The sequence below is a fragment of the Excalfactoria chinensis genome, chromosome 14 (genome assembly GCF_039878825.1).
Source record: "Excalfactoria chinensis isolate bCotChi1 chromosome 14, bCotChi1.hap2, whole genome shotgun sequence".
NCBI lineage: Eukaryota > Metazoa > Chordata > Aves > Galliformes > Phasianidae > Excalfactoria > Excalfactoria chinensis.
In genome coordinates, this window is record NC_092838.1 from 3,310,428 (window position 1) to 3,337,007 (window position 26,580).

At 55.0% G+C, this 26,580-nt stretch overlaps 4 protein-coding genes across 7 annotated transcripts; 3 read left to right on the top strand and 1 right to left on the bottom strand.

The window, feature by feature from the left end:
- The first annotated feature begins 2,863 nt into the window (after positions 1-2,863).
- Positions 2,864-5,057, top strand: GNG13 (G protein subunit gamma 13). The gene is made up of 3 exons (XM_072349596.1): positions 2,864-3,350; positions 4,281-4,399; positions 4,542-5,057. The coding sequence occupies exons 2-3, from the start codon at positions 4,302-4,304 to the stop codon at positions 4,645-4,647; spliced, it is 204 nt and encodes a 67-aa protein (XP_072205697.1). The 5' UTR covers positions 2,864-3,350; positions 4,281-4,301; the 3' UTR covers positions 4,648-5,057.
- Positions 5,053-15,081, bottom strand: CHTF18 (chromosome transmission fidelity factor 18). Of its 3 annotated transcripts, none has more exons than XM_072349065.1 (22): positions 14,933-15,081; positions 14,589-14,756; positions 14,355-14,496; positions 14,057-14,246; positions 13,891-13,974; positions 13,744-13,796; positions 13,461-13,587; positions 13,081-13,293; positions 12,016-12,113; positions 11,822-11,945; positions 11,248-11,381; positions 10,804-10,897; positions 10,630-10,728; positions 10,052-10,182; positions 9,613-9,775; positions 9,296-9,520; positions 9,056-9,205; positions 8,656-8,786; positions 7,199-7,343; positions 6,016-6,126; positions 5,510-5,567; positions 5,053-5,343 (listed from the first exon to the last, which is right to left on the bottom strand). In XM_072349065.1, the coding sequence occupies exons 1-22, from the start codon at positions 15,009-15,011 to the stop codon at positions 5,207-5,209; spliced, it is 2,856 nt and encodes a 951-aa protein (XP_072205166.1). In that variant the 5' UTR covers positions 15,012-15,081; the 3' UTR covers positions 5,053-5,206. The 3 variants fall into 3 exon arrangements, with proteins under 3 accessions (XP_072205166.1, XP_072205167.1, XP_072205168.1); XM_072349066.1 differs by having other exon boundaries at positions 5,100-5,340; XM_072349067.1 differs by having other exon boundaries at positions 5,118-5,335.
- A 107-nt stretch (positions 15,082-15,188) lies between these two features.
- On the top strand, positions 15,189-18,702 carry RPUSD1 (RNA pseudouridine synthase domain containing 1). Of its 2 annotated transcripts, XM_072349576.1 has the most exons (6): positions 15,189-15,264; positions 15,476-15,667; positions 15,749-15,872; positions 16,490-16,592; positions 16,662-16,763; positions 17,000-18,702. In XM_072349576.1, exons 2-6 carry the CDS (start codon positions 15,486-15,488, stop codon positions 17,398-17,400), a joined length of 912 nt encoding a protein of 303 aa, XP_072205677.1. In that variant the 5' UTR covers positions 15,189-15,264; positions 15,476-15,485; the 3' UTR covers positions 17,401-18,702. The 2 variants fall into 2 exon arrangements, with proteins under 2 accessions (XP_072205677.1, XP_072205676.1); XM_072349575.1 differs by lacking the exon at positions 15,189-15,264 and having other exon boundaries at positions 15,274-15,667.
- A 1,920-nt stretch (positions 18,703-20,622) lies between these two features.
- LOC140258451 (mesothelin-like protein) lies at positions 20,623-25,641 on the top strand. The gene is made up of 12 exons (XM_072348712.1): positions 20,623-20,647; positions 20,953-20,984; positions 21,296-21,345; positions 21,746-21,895; positions 21,964-22,054; positions 22,149-22,508; positions 22,607-22,762; positions 22,944-23,077; positions 23,294-23,424; positions 23,575-23,669; positions 23,954-24,851; positions 25,559-25,641. The coding sequence occupies exons 1-12, from the start codon at positions 20,623-20,625 to the stop codon at positions 25,639-25,641; spliced, it is 2,205 nt and encodes a 734-aa protein (XP_072204813.1).
- Positions 25,642-26,580: the final 939 nt, after the last annotated feature.

Consider the following 26,580-nt stretch of genomic DNA (forward strand, 5'->3'; position numbering starts at 1 on the left):
TAGTGATGCGATCTTTTATGTATGAGAAAATGACTTTCACAAAACCAAGTGCTAAGTTTTAGAGATACCTGTCCCTGCTTACCCGACCTCACGCTTCATCAACCACAGCAGAAAACATCATCCTGGTTGTCCTGAGGCTACGCCGAGTGTAACCCCAAAGGTAAATTGAAGGCTGATCTTTTCTATTACTTTTTATTTTCCTGCTTTGCTCCGAGTATAACAGAGAAGATCAGAACTCATTAAAAATTGAAGGGTGTAGTTCCGAGTAGAAAATGTGCATCTACAGCTGTAATCCAGATATTGTATTTAGCAAACAGGACTCTGCTCTTTTTGCAAGGGTTTGCCAAACAGTCAATAGAACATTTGCGTGCGGTTGCATGTATTGACAGTAAAATGGAAGCTGAAAGTGAGATTCCAACAGTGCGAAATGGGAATGCTGTTGTCCAACCCAGGAAGGTAAGGTACATGTGGGCCGGGGGTGCCTGGCTGTGATGAGTGGACTGAGTCAGAGTATGTGCTTCACTGTGAGGGTCCTGAGATGCAGAGCTAATGAATGAGTTGCTTGTGAGATGGGTGGGGGCTTTTTGGGGGTGATATGTAGGGGAAAAGGCAACCTGTTGTGTGTCACGAAGCTCTTTCAGCTCTGTTTAAGGTGTGTTGGTGCTGCACGTCCCAATGTGGCTGAGATTATCCTGCACCTGTGTAGATACCAGCTATGCCTCCATCCTTTCAAGTGCAAAACGAGGACCTGCCCCTCAGCCACGCAGACACAGGTGGGTTTTTATAGGAAAGCTTCCCAGCATCATCAATGCTGCCCCGTGGGCTGGGACAAAGCTGGTACCATTTCTGCCAAGGACACTAATTAACCTGCTAAATGAGTTTGTCCCTTTGGAATGCGTGCCGGAGAACTGAGTTATCTAAAATACCACTCCACGGGGAGCTTTAATTAGCAGCTGTGCATCCAGGGCTGGGTGGGGGCTGCAGGTTGGTGCTTTTGGGGTCTCTCACCCTAAAATGCCGTTCTTGGTCTGCTTTACTGTGTGTGTCTCACACTGTCAGCCAGCGCTGTCTGTAGGTGCCCCCCAGAGCAGCCATAAGGGCAGCACTCAACTCACTGCTGGGCTGGCCCCAAGGAGCAGCTCTCCCAGCTGCCCACCACACCAAAAATACCACGTTTTAATAACCGGGGCTGAGCAAAGCACAACCCAGGCTTGTTTCTGGCTGCCAGATTAACAGATGGCTACAATCATTAATATTGCAAAACTTTGGGAGTTCATAATTCTTTAATCTAAAAAGCCAGGCGGGGTAACTAATGCGGCCCTGCAATCTGCTGCGTGGGTCCCCTATGGCTATTGCAGGGGTTTTGATGCACGTGGCACTGCCCAAATTCTGCCTAGAATTGCACTGGGGCTGCTTTATCCACGGGAGGGTATAAGGAACTTGGGTCACCATTGCCTTGGCTCTGAAATGTGCTGTGCTGGGTCCTGGTAGCTCTGCCTGGCCTCACTGCAGTCAGATGGCAGCAAATCCGCAGAAATCCAATCAGCCCCTCTTCAGTGTCGTTTTATTGCTAAAGCCCAGCCTTTCCCATAATTGTTTGGAGGCAGTGCTGGGAGATTATGATTGATGTCAACAACCAGATAAGCCGCGGGGCAGCGTGCAGCATTGCTGGCCTCATTAATAGGTGGCCAGTGTCCTATGGGAGCATGTTCCAAAAAGAAACCAACCCCAATGGGCCTTTGCAGTGAGTTCCTGTCACAACCTGTGGTGCTATTGCCTCTCAGTGTGGTGCTGCCAGCTCAGCATCCCCCTCCTCAGGCAGCCCCATTGATCCCTGGCTGCATCTCAGCCCCGTGGCTCTTCCCAGGCAGGCAGAGGGCTGCAGGAGTCCATTAGGGGCAGAGCAGTGCCATTGATTGGGGTGGAAGGCGCCCGCAGAGGTGGGATGGGTCAGTGTCTGTATAGGCTGAGATGCAGGTTAGATAGAGACATATAAATATAGATATGAGCAAAGAGTAAAGTCCTTGTAGTGAGGATTATGCTATAGCTAATGGTGTAATCTTTGATGGATGAGAAAATGCTCTGACGATTAGCTTTTGACTTTGCAATAGCTATGCCCACCTAACCCGTACCCAACCAAGCCTGTGCAAAAGCATCTCTAACATATATGTCTCACTTCTACGTGTTATGCTCTATTACTTTATTGATGGTACTTTAAACATATATTTTGCACCTTAGCTATAACATGCATAGAAGTTATATGTATATAATATATGCACATTGCATTATAGCAGGGGTTTATTATGTTATGAGTTAGCCTTAATGATCTATTCTTTCTATGCTGCAACAGTTTATCCATGTTATTATTGCTTATATAATGTTTTTATTTCACCTTTTCACCAGGCTCTCAGGGCAGCGCGGAGGATTCACTCCCAGAGCTACAACCCATGGAGGAGCACCTTGATGTGGCAATAAGCAGGTTTGGCTTTTGGGGTTAGAATGGGGCAAAGCCAGCATTGCTGTGGGGTAGGGGTTAGTGCTGTGATGGGGAGGAGCACCATATGGTAAAATGTTAATGGAGCAAACAGCCCAGTGTGGGTACAACACACTGCCCGCATGGGGGGCTGGGGCAGGGCTTGTCCCCTTCATCCTCACTGCATATTTAGTTCCCAGCCACTCAACTTTTGAAGTTGTCTGTCTTCTGTATTAACCCAATCCCCCCATGAATAGCTGCAGCTCTTCCTGCACAAGGAGCGCAAGAAAAGCAAGTAAACGAGGGGCAGCATGTGGGGGAAAGGTGTGATGTGGGGTTGGGGGTGGCAGTGTCGGGGGGGGGGGAGGGAGGGTCCTGATGGCATACAGGAAAGCATGGGCGGCAGCGACATGAGCACAGATGCAGGCAGGGATGTGGCAGGGACACGATCAGATCGAGGCAGGGATGTGATTGCGGGAAGGGCTGTGGCAGAGATGCAGACACGAGCAGCCCTTCTGGACTGTTGTTGTGTCCCACCACTTTCCTCCACGCGTCCCCAAGGGACCCACCCTCCCCTCAGCCCCATTTCGGGCCTCCGCAGCCCCGGTACCAACACGCTGCCGCTCCATCCCCGCGGTGCTCACGTTCCAGCGGAGCCAAATCCCCCGGGAGCTGCGGAGGGGGGAGGACGCTCTCATTATCCGGCTCTTGCCGTGTCGGAGGCAGCTGGACTGGCCGTGCATTAATAGATTACACAGAGGATTTGGGCTCGCTGACAGCAGCGAGGGCAGCGCTAGTAGGAGGCGAGGCCAGCCCGGCTTGCTGAGCCGCGGGGACAGACGCAGCCCCGCGCCCTCTGCCACCTCTTCCAGACAAGGTAAGTGGAGGGCTGAGACGTGGCACTGGGATGGATGGAGCGGGGATGGGGACGTTCTGCCCCCGGAGAGCTGGGGGGGAAGGCCGGAGAGCAGGGATGCTGTTGGGCACTGGGTTCATCCTCCTCCTCCCGGCTGTGCCGAGTGTTTCTCCCAGGGATGCTCTGCGGAGACACGGAGCTGCTGAGCTGTGCCCTGCGCGGGGCTGAGCTGGGATGGGGGATGGATGAGGGATGAACGGGAGGTCGGCCTTGGTTTGGTCGCCACTGTGGGCTGCCGGAGGGTGGAGAGGGCACAGCCCTGGCATTGCTGGGGTCACTGCTGGGAATGGGCAGGAGGAGCAGTCCCCTTGTGCCATGCATCCCTGCAGTGGTGAAGGGAGCTGGAGTTACAGCAGTGCTCGCAGCTCGAGCTGTGCCTCAGAATCCACATCCCCCTCCACCGTGGGCTGTTCAGTGCTGCCCATAATCCGACCAGCCCTCCCCACATCCATAGGGCCACCATCTCTGGGTAATGCTCAGTTCCACCAGGAGTGAGTCAGGGACTTGGGAATCCCACTGTGTCCCAACTTGCAGCCTGGGGGCTGTAAGGCATCCCCACCACACACCTATGAAGTTCTATTGGTGAGGGCTGAGCGTGGCCAAAATCCATCCCGGCCCTCATTCAGGGACATGGTAGGAGGACAAAGTCCCCCCACCTGGAACAGCCTGTTGGTTATTTGCAGTCAAATTGCAGGCAAATCCAGCGCAGAGCTCAGGGCAGGGTTTGTGTGAGCCCACAGGCTCCATGTGACACCGGGCACTTGTCCCTGTGCCACCAAGGTAAGCGCAGCCCTCACCTCCAACCAAGGCATCAAACTCATCCTGGGAGCTCTTAGAGCTGTGGGTCTGCTATGGGTGAAATAGGGAACACAGGGATGCTCTGTTTTCCAGCCCCCACTGAGCCCCAGCGCTATGGATGAATGGGACCTGCCCCAATGGAAGAAGGAGGTGGAAAGCCTGAAGTACCAGCTGGCCTACAAGCGGGAGATGTCCTCCAAGACGATACCTGAGTGAGTGGGCACACGGCGGTGCGAGCAGGGGCTGAGATGGGCAGAGCTCTCCCACACACCAGGCTGAGCATTGCCAGCTCATGGAGGGAAGGAGGTTGGGTGGCCAAGGAAAGGCTGCATGACTGCTGTGCTCTCCCTGCAGGTTTGTGAAGTGGATTGAGGACGGCATCCCTGAAGACCCCTTCTTGAACCCGGAGCTGATGAAGAACAACCCCTGGGTGGAGAAAGGGAAGTGCAGCATCCTCTGAGGGCAGGTGTTGCATATTAACACTGAATGTACACTTTTTTTTATTAGCTAGCTTCCTAATATGACTAACTGAAACACCCGACCCTCATCTCGTCTTATTATTGTAGCAGTAGAAGCGTTTGGTTGTATAGAGGGCAGCTGGGGAAGCACGCAGGGGGTGAATGCATTGGAGATGGCAGCTGAGACGGGTGCCCAGGGAAGGCAGGGCTGCCCCTTGTTCTGCTCCTTCTGTACCCACGAGCAAGTGCTGAACTCGTAAAGGGAGACAACTTTTATACAACGTTCTCAGTGCTTTTCACTACTCTTTTTGTATACCGTAGGCTCTACGCTTTTTGCAGCACAACAGGCAGAATAGGACAGCAAAGGGTTTATAAGTGAAATAAACATGACATATTGCTCTGCTTTTCTCAACTTTTTTATACTTTATTTTTAAAACAAAACTCATACCAAAAATATATATATACACCACCAGCACCATCCCTCAGCCCATGTGAGGGCCAGGAAGCCAGAAGTCAGCTTCTCTTTTCCTTCTGTCCCCCATTGGCTCGCTCTCCTGGCTGCTACAGCAGGTCCCTGATGTAGAGGTTCCTCCGCACGGCGTTGGACACCCCCTCATTGAAGCGGAACCAAACGTCGCTGCGCCCCACAGCTTTGCCCATTTGGTTCTCGATGGCATCGCGCTCTGAGGGCTGAGCTTCTGCAGGGCAGGGGGAACATGGGAACAAAGACCTTTCCCATTGCACTCTCATGCTGCTGCACCCACCCTCCGCACACAGTTCCTCCTGCTATATGGGGCTCCCCCCGTTGTCCCCAAGGGAGGGGGGGTTGGTATGAGGGGCCAACCATGTGCCTCTGCCTCCTACCTGGGGCTGGAGCTGATTGCTGCCGTGGGATCGGCCGCCCAAAGAAGTCAGTCTCAGGCTGTAAAAAACAGAAGAGGTGGCAGTGAGGGCAGCCCTGCAGGGCCTGGGTGCAGAGCACGCATGGAAAGAGAAATGACCCAAGGCAGAGCTCAGCTGCAAGAGCTTCTCCTTGCCCACAGTGGGCTACTGCAGCCCTCTATGTTCCTTGATCCATCCAAAATCCCATGGTGGGAAGAAGCCAGAGAACAGAACCTGCATGCAAATCCTGCAGGAAGGTTATGGTAAAATGCAAACGACATTCAAAAATCAGAAGGAAAAGATAAAATGCAATGGGGCAGTGGCACGGGGCTTGGCTCCAGCAGAGCAATCTGCAACCTAAAGGGGTTCAATGCTTAAGGCTACATTGAAGGTACCTCAACTCCTCCTGGCTCTGCAGACATGGGCTGCACAAGTTGGTAGGGAAGGAGGTGGGCCAGGACTGCCCTGGGGGTGTCACAGCTTCTCACCTTGTCCTGCACCGCTGTCCTCCTCACGATGTGCTCCAGGCGCTGCTGGTGGTTCTGGGGCACTGCTGGTCCTCCAGCCCCCATCTCTACATCCCCCATCTCTGCTGGCTCCTGCAGGGAGAAGAGCTCTGAGCACAGCCCCTGGGGTACCCAGGAAAGGGGAAAGCCCTCAGAACTGTGTGTGTGTGTGTGTGTGTGTGTGTGGATGGGGGGGTTTATTACCCTACTGCACATAAATACCTGCTTGTTCCCACCTGTGAAACACAGGATTTCATGGTTTTGTTACAGATAAATGCTTTTTTGTGTGTGTGCTATGGACAAAAAGCCCACCATGGGTCTATTACTTGTCACCTATTTGGCTTGTAGTACTTGAAGGAGCCAGGAAGGATCTGGTATCAGGCTCAGCTCCAGGTGTGGCCAAGGCAGCACCTGGGGCATCATGCATGGGGACCATGCATTGGCACTATGTAAACAAGGAACCCCCAGAGAGGGCTCTGTGCCATGGGAGTCCCCAGAGAAACTGCATGAAGGGGCTCCCAGAGACCAATTATCTCCTGGCTCCAGCCAGAGCCACGTGGTTTGAGATGGAAAGAACCTCTAAATGCCACCTGGTTATGCTCCCTGCACTGCACAGGGACACCTGCAGCTCCATCAGGTGCTCAGAGCCCAGACCAACCCAGGGAAGGTGTTTACAGGCAGAAGTGAAAAGCCCACCTTGCCACAGCACCGGTTAAGAAAGGTGAAGGGTTCTGAGCTTTAACTGGCAAAGTGGGCTTTTTGTCCTGCTTCTGGGTTAGCTGCTGTGCTGCCCTGCAAGCCCCAGGCAGACACAGGGGGGGCAGGGGAGGAAAGAAGGGACTGGGGAGTTAATCCTGGATTTCCATGTGCAAAGCACAAAGTCTGCAGCTGCACCTCTGCTGCCATCCACAGGCAGAGGCACTGTGTAAGCCCACATGCCTTCCAGCTGTGCCTGCCCCCCGGCTCCTTTTAGGGGGGTCTGCTGCTTTTAATGGGCCTCATCCACTCAGCAGCCCTAAGGACTTTATTCATGGTTGGACTTAATGATCCCAGAGGACTTTTCTAACCTTAACAATCCTACCTATGATCCCACTGCCTGCCTACACCCCAGGCCAGGACCTGCAGGTATGCACCCCCCAGCAGCCCACCCTCATCCCCTCCTCACCTCGCTGATGTTCCGTGCCTGCATCACTGCCTCAGTCCTCCGCATCTTCTCCATCTCGATCTCATGGGCAATGAGCTGCTTGGCCTGGTAGGTGAGCTGCTTGCGGGCCGGCAGGTCAGGGAACCTGCACACATCTTCCACGTTCCTGCAGCAAGGAGGGGAGAACTTCAGTCCCTCGTGAGCAGAGAATCCACACTGAGCACTAACGCACAGATCAGGTTCAGCAGGACTTGCTGCCCCATCTCTCCGCAGAGGGGTTTAACACATAAAGACGTTACTTCCAGCCCTGCCCTCTCCCTGCCCCAGCATGGGAGAGATGCCTGTTTCCCCATTGCTGCCCTCTCCAGGTCAGCACAGTTAACGTCAGCATGCAAAGATACCCAGCAAACAGCACAGGATGCGCAGAGCTGCTCTGCCCCACAGCTCAATGACAATCCCGAGGAGATTATGTGCTTTCCAGCTCCGTTTTAGTGCAGGAACTGGAAATCACACAGTGCTCTGTGCTGAGATTGCCACAGGAAAGCCAAAGTCACAGCACTGCAGCTCAGGCTCCGGCAGCAGCACAACCCTTCCCATGAGCTTCAGTCTGTGCTGAGCAGAGCGGTGCCAGCAGCTGGCTTTGCACTTGTGACAGCTCAGAGCAAACAAAAGGTGTTGCTGCTAGAACAGCTCTGCTCAACAAGAGATGCGAAGGGACTTCAGGGTGTCATAAGGACACGGGGCACTCATTGCCATGGTATAGGGTAGGGCTGTGCAGCACAGGGTGGGCAGCACAGAGAGGCCCCACTCCAGCTATCCAGTGGAAAATAAATAAAGCACTGCTCTGTAATTAGATACAGCTGCTTGATTTAACAGAGGCTAATTTTTGTAATTAACTTTGTAGCAGGAAGACATTAGCATTGCTCCCAGCTCCGGTTGGGTCTGTGCTATGTCACCAAAGGCCCAGGAGTGTGTACAGCTCTGTGAGTCCAGCACAGCAAAGAGCTGAGCAGAGTAATGACGTGCTACGAACACACCAAGTCAGCAAATAAACCCCAAGGCTACCACTCATGTTCTCACCCCCATGCAGCTCCCACCCCACAGACACCCAGCAGACTGCAGGAGCAGAGCCAGCACCCACAGCACACCCAGCACCCTGCATACCCCATCCTTGCTAACTGAGCACACAGGTGCTCCTGGCCTGCAATACACCTGGCTTTCTTGCTGTCAGCCCCTCCACTGCCAGCTCACACCAACCCTGCAGGGAGCCAAGGACAGCTGCCTCCTTTCTCCCAACCTGATTAACAGCAGCACAGTCCTGCCTTGGCGCCAGCCTGTCGCTGACCCAGGGGAGACACTACGCCAGAAGCAGCCCTGGGGGCACAGGGCTTTTCCTTTTACAAAGGAAATAAGCCCCCAAATCCACTATCAAGGTTATTGATGGGCCCAAATACCCCCTCCCAGCCTTCAGGACTCACGGGTCAAGTTTGTAGACATACTGGCCCTCAGGCAGGCGCTCCTGGTGGTAGGTGAGGTTATAGGCCAGCATGGTGCTGATGAGCGCTGCCAGCTGCTGCTTCTCCTTCAGGCTGTAGAGCTGCGTGTTCACCTGTGGGGAGCAAGGCCAAAGGGGAAGGGGTGAGAGCACAGCTCATCCCAAGCAGCATCCCAGCATCAAGATAACCCACAGCAGCTTCTTGTCTCAGACAGCAAATGAAAGCAGCCAATGGATACCCACAAGGATCACAGTGGGAAGGAAGTTGAGCTTCCTTAGTTTATGGGATGTGGTAGCACACACAGCAGCCCTGCCTGGCTGCACAGCACAGGGACAAAACCCAGGTTGGGAGCCACTCACTGAGAGCACAGGGGAACACTCACCGGCCGCAGCTTGGGTGCAATGATGTCCAGCAGCAGGCAGAGCACCTCCAGAACAAGGGACTGCTGCCCAGCACGACTACGGGCGCTGGGTGTGATCCCTGACACCATGGACACCACGAGGTTCTGCATGTGGTTCAGCTTGGCCAGGGCCTGCAGAGGGGGATGGAAGAGATGGGATGGCTCAGCCACATCTCCAGGAAGAAATAAGTACCAGCAGCACTGCATGTTCCCAGTACTCACCTCATGGTGGCTGCTGGGGTAAGAGAGCCGGGGGATTCTGGTGGCTGCAAAGAGCAGATGGAACGCCACGGGAAGGAAGGGCAGGTAGCGCATCAGCTGGAAGCTCTGCCTGTGCAGAACAGCCCTGCTCAGCATGTCGGAGAAGCACAGCCACTCCAGGGCCAGGCACACCGAGCTGAAACTGGAGTCCCTCAGCTTCATATTCAGGAAATTCTCATAGAGACCCTGCAAGTGACCACGCAGCGGGATGAGGGATGGAGCCAAAATCCCATTGAACTCAGCCCCAGCACCTCGTATCCCATCCTCAACCAGCCAACCTGAGCAAGTTTCTCCTGCTCTCCTGAGGAGCTGGCGAGATGCAGGACACGGTGGAAGCGGTGAGAAGAGGCAGTGAGGGCAGTCCTCACCCCGAGGTGTGACACCTCATCCTCATCTGCCATCAGATGGTTGGGTAGTGAGGGATCCATCCCTATGCAGTGCCTGTGGAGAGCAGGAGGGACAGGGTGAGCACAGGCTGCCCATAGCTGTGGCTACTCCATCCCTAGGGGTGCCAAAGGCCAGGCTGGATGCAGCCCTGTGCAGCCTGAGCTGGTACGGGGCAGTTGGCCATTAAGACTGGAAAAGCCCTTTAAGATTACCAAGTCTGACCACCAGCCCATGAGCCTGGTCTCAAGGATGTTTCAGGCTTCTCCGCTGCAGCTTCTGAATACTGAGCCCACAACACAGCATATGCCAGCTAACAAATTCCCCTCTTACCTCTGAACTCGTGGGAGCTGGAATATCTCCTGCCAGATGGAGAAGAGTCCCTTGTTCTGGTCCTTCAGGCCAATCTTCATCGTCTGCACCATCCGCACATCCAACTCCTTCTGGCCTCGGCCGTGCAGGAACTGCAACACAAGACACAAAGAATACAAGCACAGAGTCACTGAGGTTGGGGAAGAGCCCTGAGATCCCCAAGTCCAATAACAACCCAACACACCCACTGACCACATCTCTGTGCCACATCACCCACAGTTCTGGAGTGCCTGCAGGAACAGTGATCCCACCCTCTCCCTGGGCAGCAGTGCCAATGCCCAATCACTCCTTTAGAGAAGAAATGTTTCCCTGTATCCAACCTGAACCTTCCCCGGCACTAAAGCCATTCCCTCTTGTCCTATTGCTGTTACCCGTGAGAAGAGGCCAACCTCCTCTTGCCACAACCTCCTTTTAGGGTGTCGTAGAGAGCCATAAGGTCTCCCCCGACCTCCTCTTCTCCAGACTGAGCCATCCCAGGTCCTTCAGCCACTCCCTATAAGACTTGTGCTGCCTCCCCCAGCCCCTGGTACTACACATACCTGCAGGGTGTTGATGCACGAGCGGATGTCATTCTCTGTCTTCTCACACAGTGCCAGCAGTGCTCCTGTGTCTGCCTTCATGCCCTGCTGCTGGGCGATCTGTGGGAGAAGGGAACTGAGCACTGCTCCTGACCATGCAGCCATGCAGGAAGCTGTGCTGGGGCTGCTCCATACCTCCCCAAGGCGCTGGGCCAGCCGGGATGGGGCTGTCCTGGGGAAGCTGAGCAGGAATGCCTGCTGCCGCAGCGGTCGGAGCGCAGGGACATACCTGGCACAGGGACAGAGGGAGGTGAGGGGCTGGCACTGCTGCCCAGAGCTGTGGGTGCCCCATCAAGGCCATAGATGGGCCCTGGGTAGCCTGAGCTGAGGCTGGGGGAGAAGAACAGGGGGGCAGCCAGCCTACAGCAGAGGGTTGGGGGGGGGGGGAAGCTGAAAGGTCCCTTCCAACCAAACCATGCTATGGTTCTATGATTTTATGATCTATAAGGTTTCTTCCAATCCAACCATCCCATGGGTCTCTATGTTGTTTACAGTTCCTCCCAACCCAATCACTCCATGATTCTACGGCACCAGAGCCACCCTTAGGGCAGAGGTCCCAGCTTCTCTCCTGACACCCACTGGTCATTGCAGATACAGATGACAGGCCGCAGCAGCAGACCACCCTCTCGCCTTCTCCGTCGCCCTCCACTTGCCGCTGCCTCACCCTCAGGCTCTTTGCTGTTGATGATGTTCAGCAGCACAGTGATGGAGGCCTTGGAAGAAACGGAGGGACAGAAGAAGTGAGCACTCGCTGTTTAGAGTAATAATTAAGCAAATGGTGGCCAGATGTAAGCTTGAAAAGTGGGCCCATGTGAACCTAATGAGGTTCTACACAGCCAAGCACAGGGTGCTGCACTTAGAGCAATCCCAGGAAAAGAACTCAGAGAGAGCAGCCCTGCAGGGTAGGACTTGGAGTTCAGTGGATGAGGAGCCAGCCATGAGCCTGCACCAGTAGTTACCCTGGGCTGCATCAACAGACAGGAGGCACAGGCTGCCCAAAGCTGTGGGTGTCACAGCCCACAGATGGACCCAGGGCAGCCTGAGCTGGTGGGGGGACATTCAACCCATGGCACAGAGGCTGGGAGGCTTTGGGATCCCTTCCAACCCAACCCAGCTTTGTGATTCAAAGACATAAGCCCAGGTGAGGCCTCACAGTGGGAGCACCATCGATCTCATCGATGATCAGGCAGTTGGGTTTCTCCTCAGCACCCAGCACCGACTTCATCTGGGTGGCAGCTTCAATGCGTGTCTTGAAGGTCTCCGGACTGCGGTCATCACTGTGGGACACCAACTCAGCTTAGTGCCACCCATGTGTGGCCACCCTCACAGGGCTGTGCTGGCACTCACCTGGCATTCATCTCCACCACGTTGTACCCCGCATGCTGTGCAATGACGTGTGCCAGTGTTGTCTTCCCCAGGCCAGGCGGGCCACACAGCAGGGCCACCTGCAGGGAGAAAGTATATGGGGAGGCACAGGGCAACTGCCAGGGGGACAACTCTGCCTTCAGCCCTGGTTGTGTTTGCAGAGACACCAGAAGGTCACCAAGGGAGGGAAAATAGAACAGGAGCTCCCAGAGGTGACAGTTGTCCCAGCTGGCATCACTCGTGCATATATGTAGATTTTATAGGACAGGAGAAAGAGGTGCACAAAACTTCCTAGTATCTATTTTTGTTTCCCTGTTGTTTTTTTTTTTCCTCTAAAATCTTTCACCAAATGCAGCAAGGCTGTAAAACGGCCTGTGTGTGCTCCTTTCATCCTCTCAACGTTCCTGCTTGTCTCTGGATGCAGAAACGCTTGCCTAAAGCCGTGCCATATTTGACCCTAGTGAATTAAGTCAAGTCCAACCTCTGACAGGCCAAGTCTTCTTTCCTCCACCAGCCCATCTAATATATATGGCTGGCCCCATTCTCACCTCTCCCCCCCAAGTGTAATGCTATAATGGGATAACAGCAGAGTGGCAAAGACTTCAGCTACAGCAAAATAAAACAAGCCCAAATGCAGCAGCCAAAAATACAGACACGAATGAAAAGAGCTGTTTACCTTTGGAAGGCCTCAGGTAGGCAGGGATCTCCAGCAAGAGATGCCCTCACCTCCACTGCCAACCCTTAAATGAGGCTTTGGAAGAGGGTGGATCCTGGTTCCACCCCTTCCAGTCACTGAAGTGCACTGCATACACCTGAGCAACCCTGGGTTGACCCTGCCTTCCCACCAGGTGCTCAATCACTGCTTCAGGCCACGACTTAGCACACATGGTTAATGTATTACTCAACTGAAATATAAGATTAAACAAAAAACAATAATAAAACACAGCGTATTACTAAATGAGAGATATGGAAGAGAAAGGACAGATACTGCTCCTCTACTGCGCTGGGGATGCTACATGGATGTGCTCTGCACCCTGTCCTGCTCACCTTGTATTTGGGTCTCTTGTGTTGGTCCAGCTCAGCCTCCAGGATCTCCTCTGTGAGCTGTGCTTTCGTTTTCCACTTGTTCTGCAGCTCCTTGGGCTGCTTGGATGGGGGGTGAGCCACAGCTCCAGGCTTTGCCTTCTTCACAGGCTTCTCCTTACCAAACACCACCGTGTCCCAGAGCTTCAGCCACTTCAGCAGGCAGCGGTTTGTGTACTGAGCAGTAAACAAGAATAAGAGCCATCACCAATGGACCCCACAAACATCCAGCCAAAGGCCGAGGAAGTTCTTTCTCTTTCATGGCAAATCCAACCACCCACAGCTCTAAGCAAGAGTTATAAAGCAATACATCCACCCAAACCCTGCTGACCCTGGCAGCTCACATCATCGCTGAGCAGCTCGATATAGCGCCGGGGAGCAAACTTGTCCACCCAGAGGCAATGGAGAGTAGGCTCCTCACCACCCATGTCCCCAGGCTGCTCCGTGGCCTCATCACCAGTCTCCGAGCTGCTAAAAGGAGTGAACACATGCCATGTGACAGAAGGAGGCAGAGCTGGGAGCTCACCCCATGCCTCCCAGGCTAAGAGATATGAATCCCACATCCAGACCCACTGCGGCATCTCACAACCAAGAGCGTGGTGAGGACAGGAGCTGCCCAGACCTCACCTGTTTACTATCTCTGTCAACTGCTGTGATTCTTCCACTGCTCTCCTCCGGTGCTGGGGTACAAAGAGGGTGAGAGGGGTCAGGGGTGCCCCACCAATCCATGATGATGGATGAGTGGGGCTGGAGGCTGTCGGGAAGGAGCGGTACCTCCTCATACACTTGTTCCTTCAGGTAGGAGAAGGGGACCCCCAGCAAATGGAGTGGCCGGTTCCAGCCCACAGAATCACGGAACTGTGAGGAACAGAGGACATGCTGATGTTCAGCACATCCCGTGCACCATCAGAGCTCCTGAACTGGATGGAGGGCCCCTTACCTCCATCCCTATCTGGGAGGGATCATCCCTCACTGCCATGAAGACCCTGGTGCCTTCACTGGATGTCACATTGATGTAGTCCCCCAGGACAGGTGGGCGCTTGAGGACACGCTTTGGGTTCTCGGCGGGCGGTGAGCTCTGCAGGGGTCCCAGACCACTCACCTCCAGCTCTGGGCTGGGAAATGCCAGGCTATTTCAGCAGAGAGAGAGAGAAGGAGCAATCAAACCCCATCCATGGAGATCCCGCAGCATTGATGAGCAGATGTAAAGCTCGGTGACACAAAGAGCCACAACCAACCTGGCAGCAAGGGGACCACGGGGTGACACTGAGCCAGGTACAAGAGTGACAGCATCCCAGAGGACGTCTGGGGTGAGATCACCATCCCCATCAAAGTTCAGCTTCTTCACAGCTTCCAGTCGCTGCCGCTTTGGCTTTGGAGCTGCACGAGACACAGAGGTAGAAGAAAGATGAGACACAGCACGGATCAAAGCCCAAAGCAGGTTGGGATGCAGCAGGGAGCCAAAACCTTACTGAGGGTCGCAGGGGACTCTGCAGGAGGTGAAGGCGGTGGGGACGCGTGCAGGGCACACTCCTGGCTCCTCTTCCTGGCGTTGGGACCCACAGCCGGGCCGGCTTCGTCCTGCAGCTGCTTCCTGCTGCGGAACTGGGAGATTTTGGGGCCGGGAGGGGATGGATAATCTGAAACGGAGCGCAGGGTGATGGAGAGACACCAGGCACTTAGAGCCAAGGGTGGGCTTCCCCTCCGAGCCGCTCCGCACAGCTCCCGGCGCAGCTCCCGACTCGTCCCCGTGGCTCCCCCCAGCAGCCGTGAATGACTCCAGTCCGGGGCTGCCCCCACCCGGCCCCCCGCGCACCTTCCATCTCGGCCAGCACCTCCAGCTCGGCGGCGAACCGCTCCGCGAACTCATCCTCCATCTCCCCGGGACTCTCCATGGGCCGCGCCGCGATCCGGAGCCACCCCGCTTAGCCGGAGCTTCCGCCCGCCGCGCCGATCGAAAGGGACAAAACTGATTGGCTGCGGGGCGCGGCTCAGCTAGCTGCGTGCTCTCTGATTGGATGAGAGGAGAAGGTCAGCGAGCGGTGGGCGCGCTGATTGGCTGCGGGGCGATCCGCGGCTGGCGCCGAGGTGACGCGTTGCGGCCGCTCCGCTCCGCCCAGCGGGGCCGGGACCGCGGCGGCGCCGCAGGTGGGCCGGGAGCGGGGCCGGGCCGTGGGGGCTCCGGGCGGGCTGCGCGGGGCCGCAGGAGCGAGCGATGCGGGATAGCGATGCGGGATAGCGATGCGGGATAGAGATGCGGGATAGCGATGCGGGATAGCGATGCGGGATAGAGATGCGGGATAGCGATGCGCGATCAGCCCCGGCCCGCCCGGCCCCAGCCCCGCCGCTGTCCCCGCAGGGCGCTCGCCATGGAGCCGGGCACCATCGACAACCTCTGCATCCTGTACCAGAGCCCCGACTTCATCGTGGTCAACAAACACTGGGACATCCGCATCGACAGCAAGATGTGGTACGAGACGCTGACCCTGCAGAGCCAGCTGAAGCACCGCTTCCCCGAGCTGGCTGACCCCGACACGTACTACGGTTTCAGGTGAGCCCCCGGCCGCGGGCCGGGCCGTGCATCATCGGTGGCCGAACGGCCGCGGTGATCCCGCACGTCCCTCTGCTCCAGGTTCTGCCACCAGCTCGACTTCTCCACCAGCGGGGCCCTCTGCGTCGCGCTCAACAAAGCGGCAGCGGGAAGCGCCTACAAGTGCTTCAAGGACCGCCTGGTGACCAAAGCCTACCTGGCGCTGGTGAGCTCAGTGCTACCCCTGTCAGCTGCGGGGATGAAAGGGATTGAGCACTTGTAGGGAGTACTGGTGGGTGGCAATGCACTCTCAGCCCGGAAAGCCAGCCATACCACGGGCTGCACCCAACGGAGCGTGGCCAGCAGGGTGAGTGAGTGATCCTGCCCATCTGCTGTGTGCTGTCAGGGATCACCTGCAGTGCCGTGTCCGGATGTGGAGCATTTCGTACAGGAGAGATATGGAGCTGTTGGAACACAACCAGAGGGGGGCCACAAAAATGATCCCGGGGTGGAACGCCTGCCCTACAAGTTGGTTTTGCTGAGGAATGGCACAGGGTGGCAGTTCCCCATCCCTGCAGACACCCACGGTCAGGCTGGATGGGGCTCTGAGCACTGATGGAGCTGTGGGTATCCCTGCTCAGCACAAGGAGTGGGACCACACGGCCTTTAGAGGTCCCTTCCAACTCAACCCATTCTATTGTGCTGTGATTCCAGCAGCTCCTGCTCATGGATGCCTCTCTTTGCCAACCTGCAGCTCAGCCTCTCCTATCTCATCCCTATGCTGAGCAGCAGGTAGTGGGCCTGGACTTGCTCCGCAGTCCAGTTTGTCTCCTGTCCCTATAGGTGAGGGGCCACGTTGACCAGACCCAAATGACGATCCGCTATGCCATCGGAAAGAACACAGTGGAGGGCATGACCCACATGATGTGCATCGAAGGGACAGAGGGTGAGCAGCACACACACCCTTCTTGAACCCAGGGAGCTGGGCAGGGCTGACCCCTGGATTTCATTGCAGGCTGTGAAAACCCCAAGCCGTGCCAGTCGGAGCTGATCGTGCTTGAGCATGGCTCCTACAGTGGAGATCCTGTGACCAAAGTACTGCTGCAGCCGCTGACAGGTGGGGCTCTGGGTGGGCTCACGTGGTGCATGTGTCTGTAGTGCAGGGTGGGATGGTCTCTGCTTGCAGCCCTGGGTTCTGGTGGTGCAAAGCAGCCCTGGGGTGGCTGACTGAAGCTGAGCTCATGGACTTGAGTTCTCCAGCTGGAGGGACACCAATTAGAGGGACCACCGTGGGGATGCCAAGGGGGGATTTGGTGACACGCTGTAGCCCCAGTTCCTTCTTCCCTCCCCCAGGGCGCACCCATCAGCTGCGGGTTCACTGCAGTGCCATCGGCCACCCCATCGTGGGGGACTTTACGTACAGCCACAAGAAGGACAGCAGTCCGTACCGCATGATGCTGCACGCCTACTACCTGCGCATCCCCACCAGCAAGGAGCTCATCGAGGTCTGTGCACCCGACCCCTTTGTCACAGCCATGGATGGCAACTGGGTACCACAGCGTGTTGTGCATCACCTGGACAAGACCATCCAGGAGCTGAAGGACAAGGCAGTGCAGAAGGGAGACGTGGGGCAAAGTCAGCAAGCCGTGCCTGGGGACAAAGGAGAGGAAGCACTGAGCAAAGGCAAGAGCCTGGAGCTGGAGGAGCAGCGTGTGCAGTGTGAGCAGTGGTTGGCCGAGTGGGCCCTGGAGTGAGCGCCGGCCATGACCATGCATTCCCAACCCTTTGCTCCATAGTCGTCTTGCCCCAGAGCCCAGCACCAACTCCACATCCACACTTTCCATAGGTTGTGGTTTCCCTCACGTCTGGGTCTGGGATTAGGCAGATTTTAGCAGCAATTAGGATCGGTTTCTTTTTTTTTTACCGTGCCCATCAACCGACTGGCCACCAGATGCCCCTTTCCTAATTGTGTGCCACAGCAGCAGTCAGTGTGCCACGCACCAGCTTAGAGTGACCCTGGAGCTTTGCTACCCTGCACTGGCGCAGCGTGGATGGATGCACCCACAGTCCTACAGCAGTCGAGTGCTCAATGTGCCCTCTGTGGGCTCCGTGTCCACTGCTCCATCCCACTGCAGTCCCCTGTGCAGGAGGTGGGATGTCCCCTCCTTGCTTATTGCTCACGAGCTGGGATTGCAGCACGGCCTCACCACCCACCTACGTGTTTTTAAAGGTTTGTTGAAGATGAGCGAGTTGATACGAAGAGATTTTAAAGCTTTTTTTTTTCTCAGATTTCTATGGAACGAATCTCGTCTTTTAGCAGTTCTGATGGTCCCAGAGATGCACGTATTTTCAGTACATGCCTTGTATTAAAGCAGCCAGCATCCCCACGCTTTTTCTAACAGATTCTCCTTTCTTACTACCATTCCCTTTTATTCCTGGCTGTGGAGGCAGCTCCTGCTGAGATGGATTGGAGGACAGACAGGGGGTGGCGGGGGCTCCGGGGATCAGCAGGGCTGACTCCTCCCTACCAAGGTCCATCCCCACCTCCAAGTGTGCTCAGGGAGGGCAGTGAGCCGCAGGCACTCCCGAAGCTGTAAATTAACAACGCTGAGTGTTTGCCAAAGAATTCATGTCAGGGATGTGCCCGGAAGGGCCGAAAGTTTACGGGTGACATTTGCTGCATCAGAGCTGGGATGCAGCTCAGCCGTGCAGGAACATCCCCATGCCAGTGATGGCTGCAGCCACGCTATGGGGACACTGTGCCATGGGGATGGTCACAAATAGAGCACGGCGTCCCGCAATCCCGCACTGTGTTGCACTATGAGTGATATGGCAGGAGCCCTGAAGCTATTGCCCAGTGGGCAGCGCTGCCCACATCACCTTCACTGCGTTTTGTGTAGATCCACTTTGTGCACGTGAAGCATGGGGGGGGGGGGGGGGGGGGGGTCACGTTTGGGTATATGTGTGTTTTGTGGTCTTCTGTACCCCTGGTAACAACCCTTATTTATTGTGTATTTGTGGGCATTGCCACAGTAAACCATCTCCTGATGCTCTTCCCCTGTGGTTCTTTCTTCACTGTGCTGCACCAGACCACCCCCAGCTACTGTAGGGCCAATGCAGTGCTATGTACTGGGGCTGGTAGGAATGAGCCCGGACCGGCCCAGCAGGACAGCCCCACACTCCAACTCGGCCAACCCAACCTGTTGTGTCATCATCACAGCAGTCCTTTTCCAGCTGAAACCCCACAACTGAAACCAGCAGGGTCATCTGCCCCACAGCCATCCCACTCAGTGACCTATGCTGGTAGTGAGAAGGGTTTGTGGGGCAGATGCCACAGTCCAGCCCTTCCCCAAACCTCGGTCACCTCTCACCTGCCCCATGCTGTGTCCCCATAAAGTTCATGGTCCTCTCTTGCACAATTCTGCCCTGGGGACATTTTCCATCCCCGTGACCCCGGTTCCACCCCGTTCATACTTCCCTTGACAATGGCATTGGTTGAGCCCCCAAGTCCCTGAGGTCATGGGGTGGGGGAGGGCTGGGGCTTCAGGTGTCACCCAACACTGTGTCCCCTCTGTACTCACACCTTCAGGGGGCTCAGCCCCTCTCCTCCCCTGACAGCACTGCACCAAAGCTGTACCTCGGTGTCAGCCAGAGGGCAGTGACAGCGCCAGCGGCTGGGACTGCTCCAAAACAAAGCAGCAAAGGTGGAGGGAACGTTCCTCCAGATTCCTGCAGAGTTCAGAGCTCTCCGAGGAGGGATGAGGACAGACAGGAGCAGCGCAGCCCTGCACTGTGGCTGTAGGGACAAGCATCGTTTCTTAATGTCATTTTAACACCATTTCTGTGGTTGGAACGGCTGGAAAAACAAAGGGTTTGTGTGCATCCTTTGGAGCATGAGGTTTCAGGGTTACACAGCAGTTTCCCAGGAGCATCCCCATCTCACTGCCCATCAACATGAAAGGACCCCCAGAAGACACCAGGGGCCACCTCCAGGTATGGCCCTGAGACAGTTTTGGGGCTGGATTGTGAGCTCTGAGTAGGATACCCATGGCTGCCACCCCTCAGTGGCACCTCAAAACAAGGGCGAGGGGCTGGCAGATCCCACATCTCTTCTGCCAGGGCTCAGCACAAGGCACACAGCATGCATGGGGTTCCCAGCATTGCCGTCACCCTCCAGGTTTGCAATGCATCCCCTTGGCCTCACTTCCTTATTTGTAAAGCCTTTTTCTCCCGGGACGTGCTGGATGGCATCATGACAGGAGCTCACAGAACTGTAAGTAAGGAAACAGATTGCCCATGAGATGCACTCCCAGGTAACTCAAAGGGCTCTCACTGTCTGGGGGGGGCACTTTGTCTCCACGAGGAGCCCAGGAGCTGCAGAACCAGCAGCTGTCATCCACTGGTCTCCAAGTTCAAAATGACCCCATACATTAAAAGAGGGGGAAAAAAAAAAGTAAAGAGAAGCTTGACAAAACAGAGTTGAGAAACTGCTTCCGTCACACCCCATCCTGCAGCCCCATCCCCACCCCGCACAGATAAGGGCTGCGCCGCTCCTCTCCCTCTGCTCATACCCGGCTGTGGGCAGCTGCAGGTGCAGGTAGGTGACAAAGCTTTGGGTGGAGGATGGCCAAGGCTGGATGGGATGGTGGGACGGGATGGGATTTGCAGTGACCCCAATTGTTCTGTATGGTGCTGATCTGGGTTCTGGAGCAGGGATTTATTTTCTAGGAGGGTTTATAGTTGAAGGGGTTGGGGTGTAGGGGGTTCATCCCTGGTGGGACTGCTCGCCATTCTATTGGTGTGCATCTGAAGGGTTCCAGTGCTGAGAGAATAGAGCTCACATTGTCAATGGGCATGAAGTGAAGCCTGTCCTCTGCTCTGCAGGACTCAGCACCCTGTGTGGGCAGCACCAGCCTCAGCTCCAGCCCCAGCAGCTCACGGAGGCACCCAGCACCAGGAACCCCAGCACAAGCAGCATGGTGTGGGCAGCCCCTGCCCCACGTGAGTCCCTCTGCCCCCAACCCTGTTCCCAGCCCACAGTTGGCACTGTGCTAAGAATGGGCACATGCACTTCTCCCAGCTCAGGGGCATCGCTGCTCTCCCTCTAAGCTTATCCCTGCAGTGCCCAGGTTGGGCTGCAGAGTAGTTAAGGGCTCTGCTCTCTTCGCACAGCATTCGCCAGCATTTACCAAACTTTATTCAACTGACAAAGAAAACTTCCCCAGGCTTAAAGCTGGAGCTGCTCCAGCACAGCCCCTGTGTGCACACTGCTGACCTTTTCACAGTGCCATCTCATTTTGTTGCAGGATTTCCTGTTGCCCTCGTGCACGCAGCATCGGTGAGTCACAGGGCATTGATAAATGGCTCCAAACCAACAGGGCTTTTAAGCAGAGCTTGGGGCCGATGTCCACCCTCCCACCTTCAGCTGCATGTTAGGAACAGTTTCATCTCTGAAAGAGCAGCCAGACACCAGCACTGCTGCCCTGGGAAGTGGTGGGGTCACCATCCCTGGAGGTGCTCAAGAACAGTGGAGATGTGACACTGAGGGATGTGGGTTGGTGGGCATGGTAGGATGAGTTGGGGTTGGGCTTGGGATGCAAAAGGTCTTTTCCAACCTGAATGATTCGATGATTCCATATTTCCCCCCAGGCTGCTCTCCTCCTCAGTGCTGTCCTTGCTGCCACGGAGCCGTATGCTGAGTGAGTGTCGACCCCAGCACAGGGTGCAGAGGTGGTGTTTGCTTTGGGCGTTGTGTTTCTTCCCATGTGCATCATGATCTCTGTGACAGGCACTGGGTAGAGGAAGATTTAGAGCCTAGTGCAGCCAGTTCTGGTGCCAGGTTGGGTTTCGGCCTTATCCTCTTTTGTTGTAGCACCAACACAAACCAAACAAAAATTCTCTTTTTATGGGGCTGGCAAAGATACAACGGGAGATTCCCCTGAGTCAAAATCTGGGTCCCACTGGCTTCTGTCTTACAACAAGTCCAGGATGTTGCCACTGCAGCTGGAGCATTGCCTCTTCCCTAAGGCACACTCTGCCTGAGTTCTGCCGTGCTTCCTTTGTCACCCATCTCTTTGTCATCCATCTCCCTTGTCACAGCCTCGGGGTGCTGGTGTGCACCATGGAGCCAGGCACCATCACAGCTTTGCACCCCAGCATTCTGGAGCACCTGAAGCTCTGCCCCACGCTGACGGATACCCAGCGGGATGCTGTCAATGCTGTGCTCCTCAGGGGCAGCACAGTGTATGGGTAAGGAGCTCGGTTGTGGGCAGGAGGGGAGATGTTCCCTCCAGGATGCTGAGCTGTGCTTTTTGCAGACATCCTTCAGGCTGGGATTTGGAGACTCTGCAACATTTGGGGCCACTCGCACTGACTTTGAACCAGACCACGCTGAGCTTGGTGGATAAGGTGAGCCAACCCTAAGTGGCCCATATGTCAGGCCAGCCCACAGACACGAGACCCAGCACCCTGAGGACTCAGCACCCTCTGCCTTCCCTGGCAGGCAGTGCGGGAGGCATTCGCCAGGAGCATCGCAGCCACCTACAGGACCCAGGGATGGGTGCAGAGGGAGCAGACCCTGACCCTGCTGACAGCCATCGCAGCAGCATCGCACCCCAGGCTGAAGCGGAGCGCAGACCATGAGATGCCGGCCCCAAATGGATCGTCCCCATCTGCAGCCTGCATGCAGGAGCCCATCACCTCCCGTACGCTCTCTGAGAGCATCCTGATCTTCGACTATGACAGCCCCGAACAGTTCTACCTCTGCCTGAGTGACAGTGTTCTGCAAACAGACCTGGAGCGTGTGCTGGAGCAGCCACTCCCCACGGAGTATCTCTGGGCGGTGAAAAAAAGGCTGCAGGAGGTAAGAGGTGAACTACTTGGGACATGGAAGCCACCTCTTATTTTAATACAGACAACATGAGCATCCTTGCCTTCCCCACCCCTCTTTGCTGAGTGCAGGTGTACCCCGCGGGGATGCCGGATGCCCAGCTCCGGAGGCTGGGGCCGCTGTCCCGCCTCTATACTGTGCAGGAGATCAGCCAGTGGCAGGTGATCTCAGAGGACACGCTCTGCGCCCTGCTCAACCCCTCAGATGGCAAATGGAACAGCACCCAGGTACCCGAGGGGCACAGGGACAGATGCTGGAGAGTCCAAGCTGGGGATACTCCATGCTCATGTCCATGCCCAGCTCCTGTGGGAGCTCACCCACCCATCTCCTGGAGCTCAAGGCACAGAGGTTTTGCCAAATACATTTTCCTCCTCTCTAAGCACACAATGCATGAATTGTGTTTTCCAGAAGCAGCAGCTGATCGAAAGGTTCCTGGAGCTGGGGGGCAACCTAACGGGGCCCTTGCTTCAGCTAATTGGTGGGACTTCCCTGTGTGACCTGAATGAGGAGCAGATTGAGAAAATATCTCCAGAAGCAATTGGGTAACACACTCCACAGAGATGTCCATCCATCCTGCAACATGCCTGGGGTCATGGGGAGAAAGCAGGGGGTGGCAGGTCCACCTGGCTCTGCAATGGCCATGTCCCACTCCAAGCCATCAGTGATGGGGGTGGGGGATAAGTCACGCATCCATTTGGCCATTGGAAGGGCTTTGGGTGGCACCCCCTGCTCTGACCCCTGAACCTCCCTTCCCTCAGGAGTGCTGGAGAACTGAACATTTCCTCCTGCTCTCAAAGCAAAAAGGACCAATTCTACAGCAAAGCCAAGCAGGCCTTTGCCAGCCAGGCTGGCACCGAGATGTATTACCTCCAGATGCGGCCATACCTGGGTAAGTGCTTCAGCCTTCACTTTCTGTAGAGATGTCTTCCTTGGATGGAAGGCTGGCCATAGTCAAGCCCCATCCAAAAGTCACTAAAGCCCCCTTCTCACTGTTGTAAGTGTTCGCATGAGCTCAGGTGCCCTGGGTGCTTTCTTTAAGGTGGAGCTCCAGCAGAAGACCTGAAGGACTTGGCTAAAATTGACGTTGACATGGACATTGACACCTTTCTCGCCCTAAATCCCAATGAACTGCAGGTATGTTCCTTGCTGCGCTGTGTGCTGGTGTTATTCCCATGGCAGGGGAGTTGGAACTAGTTGATCTTTGTGGTCTCTTCCAACCCAAGCCATTCTAGCACTCTAAGCTGAGGGTTGAGCCATGGGTTCAAGGCTTCAAGTGCCATCAGATCACCAAATCTCTACTTCTAACCTTTAAAAAATTTCTTCTCTAAGTTATTCCTAGCTCTGCATTCCCTTTAGAAAAGCATTTTCAGGCAGTGCCAGCTCTGGGCCTGACCAAAGCTGTCGTACGTGTATTGCAGAAACTCAGTGTTCTGGATGTCAAAAATTTGCTGGGGGTAAATATCCAACAGCTGAAGGAAGCTGAGAATGAGACTGCTGTGATGTGCTGGGTCAAGAAACAGTCCCAACAAGAACTGGACCAAATCCTGGGAATCGGCCTGCAAGGGGGGATAGAGGAACCTCCCCCCACTATCCCCACAACCACCCCTCCTCCATTCACTGCTTCCCCCACCCCTATGTCCACCAGCAGCCCCATGTCCCTCACCCCAAATGCTGCAAGCCCAACCTTCCCACACACCACCCAGCCCAGCACTGCTGTCACCACCATCACCCCCACCACAGCCTCTAGCTCCATCACCCCATGTTCAACCCACCAGTCCACCACCTCCAAGTCCCCTACCACCACCCTCCTCACCACCATCCTCACTGCTGTCAGTCCCAAGGCCACCTCTCCCAGCTCTGTTCCACCCCCAGCTGTCACCCACAGTGCCACCACCAGCACTGATGTTCCCAATCCCACAGGCACCATCCACAACACTGGGACCCCACTGGTGTCCACAGCACCAGGAGGTACCACTGGCCCAGCTCCTGCCCCCTGTAACACCACCACCCCGAGCTCCCCCTGTGCCCTTGTCCCAAAGCCCACCTCTGTGCCCACTGCCACCACAGCCACAGAAATGAACCCCCTCTCCCACAAGCCCACCGTCCCACTTCCCAACACCACTGCCTCCACCCAAAGTATCAGCTCCTCAACAATCAAGACTACAGCAATCATTTGCAATACTGGTGTCCCTCCAGCAACCCTCAGCCCCTCTTCCACCACCTCTAGCACAGAGATCACCAAGAAAGCACCAGTAGATGTGCCAGAGACACCAAAACCCCCACCTGGTGGATACATCAATCTGCAACCTTTGCCTGGTAAGGTTTATGTGTTGGGAACTGGGAAAAGCTTAGGAGCCAACACGGGGGCAAAAGTCTTCACCAATAAGCAGCAGCTGATCTGCCTTTTTCCTGGCCAGATTCAATACTGGCATGTTGCTGTCCACAAGAAACCCCAAGTAGTCACAGCATGTCAGGTAGCAGTGTATCTGTACAGGGCCTGACAGCAGCTGTTCTGCAGCATCCTGTCTTCAGATCCTGCAAGTCTTGCAAGGTATAGCTTACGGTGCCTCATCACACTCTGAGTGCACAGCAGCTCTCATCCATAACAGCTGGAATAAACCCATCAGTGCCAGTGCACTGCACTGTTTTTCACAAGGCAAGGACTTAAGAGTTCCACATTTCAACTGCACGTAATGCTTTTGAATAGGCATTGCTGTGAAAGCCCTAAAGTCAGAAGTCTTGTATCCCAACAGAGCTACACCCACACCTTTACTGACTCAGGTTCACTTCTGCACTAGCAAAACTAAGAGCAGTCTCAGTTCTCCTGACTGTGATACAAGGTGATTTTTGTAGACAGGTTGCAGATCAGTGCCTGAGGGTGCAGGGTCTGGCCAATGTCATACACACAGACTGCCCCCCCCCCCCCCCCAGGGTATCCAAACCCCAAAGCAACTCTCCTGCCCCAACTCCACGTGTGCTATTTGTACAGCTAACTCAATCCTTTCTCATCTTTCTCCATCCAGGATCAGGATCCAGGGTGTCCTCATGCTTACTCCACATATTGACAACAGCCATGGGAATATCACTGCTGCAAGGGCTACTCTGACACTGCACCTCCATCACTGCGCTGCCTGAATCCTTCCTCCCAAATTCATCATCCTGCAAAACGATGCTGGCAAATTTGGGGCTGAAAAGTAAAAACTCGGGGAAGGAGAAGAGTTTGTCCTTTCGATTCCAGCAAGGAATGCTCATTTTGTTTTGAATCTGGAAAATGAAATGAGGACAGATGATTTGCCATCCCAAAGCAGCCCAGCAGGTTCTTCACTAGCTATACACTGCTCTATACGATTCTCAGTTAATATTGGCTGATCCAGCACTACTTTAATGCTGACAGTGGGCACAGTTCTGCCAGCTTTATTTACACTGGGTGTTATTTTGCTTCTAAGCAGTCCTACGGTTAAAAAGCAGTGGGAAAACTCAGGGACTCAAACTGCTGGCCACTGCAAGAGAGGTGGAACATGGCCCAGAAATGCAGCCTGAAAACTCAGCCAGAAATCCACTAAATTGCATTTAATTTGCTTCACGAACTTAACAGAATTGTCATCAACATTTGTTCAAACTACACTAAGCCTAGTTAGGAAGACAAATGTAAGGTAGTTTATCTTGATTACTGTTGAAATTATATATAATAAAACAATCAACTATTTTTTTTCCTAATCAAGCATGTTCTTGGATACGTTTAAGTGCTTTGGTGTTTTTCTGACTAACAAATCTTGACAGATTCCCCCTCCTTTGCCCTGCCTTCCTTCCATCTTCTTCTCACGTTGAGGCTTTTTTATGGATAGAAATCCACAAGAAACAACAAAAAAAATGTTGGAAGTCCTATACAAAACTCTTATACTCTTCCCATGAGGAAGCTGAGAACAGCCTCAGCCCTTCAGCTGGAGTAGTCAACACAAAAGAAAACCAGCAGACACGTCTGAGGTTCCTGGCCATTTAATTTGATCTAGTACCCACAGCCACTGCAGTGCAGGCAGCGTGAATG

Coding starts and splice junctions, on each gene's coding strand:
- GNG13 (XM_072349596.1), top strand. CDS start 4,302: ATGGATGAATGGGACCTGCCCCAATGGAAGAAGGAGGTGGAAAGCCTG. Junction 4,400..4,541: donor TCCTCCAAGACGATACCTGA/GTGAGTGGGCAC, acceptor CTCTCCCTGCAG/GTTTGTGAAGTGGATTGAGG.
- CHTF18 (XM_072349065.1), bottom strand. CDS start 15,011: ATGGAGAGTCCCGGGGAGATGGAGGATGAGTTCGCGGAGCGGTTCGCC. Junction 14,247..14,354: donor CGTGGTCCCCTTGCTGCCAG/GTTGGTTGTGGC, acceptor CTGCTGAAATAG/CCTGGCATTTCCCAGCCCAG. Junction 11,382..11,821: donor AGATCGATGGTGCTCCCACT/GTGAGGCCTCAC, acceptor GTTTCTTCCAAG/GCCTCCATCACTGTGCTGCT.
- RPUSD1 (XM_072349575.1), top strand. CDS start 15,423: ATGCGCGATCAGCCCCGGCCCGCCCGGCCCCAGCCCCGCCGCTGTCCC. Junction 16,593..16,661: donor GTGCATCGAAGGGACAGAGG/GTGAGCAGCACA, acceptor ATTTCATTGCAG/GCTGTGAAAACCCCAAGCCG. Junction 16,764..16,999: donor ACTGCTGCAGCCGCTGACAG/GTGGGGCTCTGG, acceptor TCCCTCCCCCAG/GGCGCACCCATCAGCTGCGG.
- LOC140258451 (XM_072348712.1), top strand. CDS start 20,623: ATGGTGTGGGCAGCCCCTGCCCCAC. Junction 20,985..21,295: donor CCCTCGTGCACGCAGCATCG/GTGAGTCACAGG, acceptor ATTTCCCCCCAG/GCTGCTCTCCTCCTCAGTGC. Junction 24,852..25,558: donor CAATCTGCAACCTTTGCCTG/GTAAGGTTTATG, acceptor TTCTCCATCCAG/GATCAGGATCCAGGGTGTCC.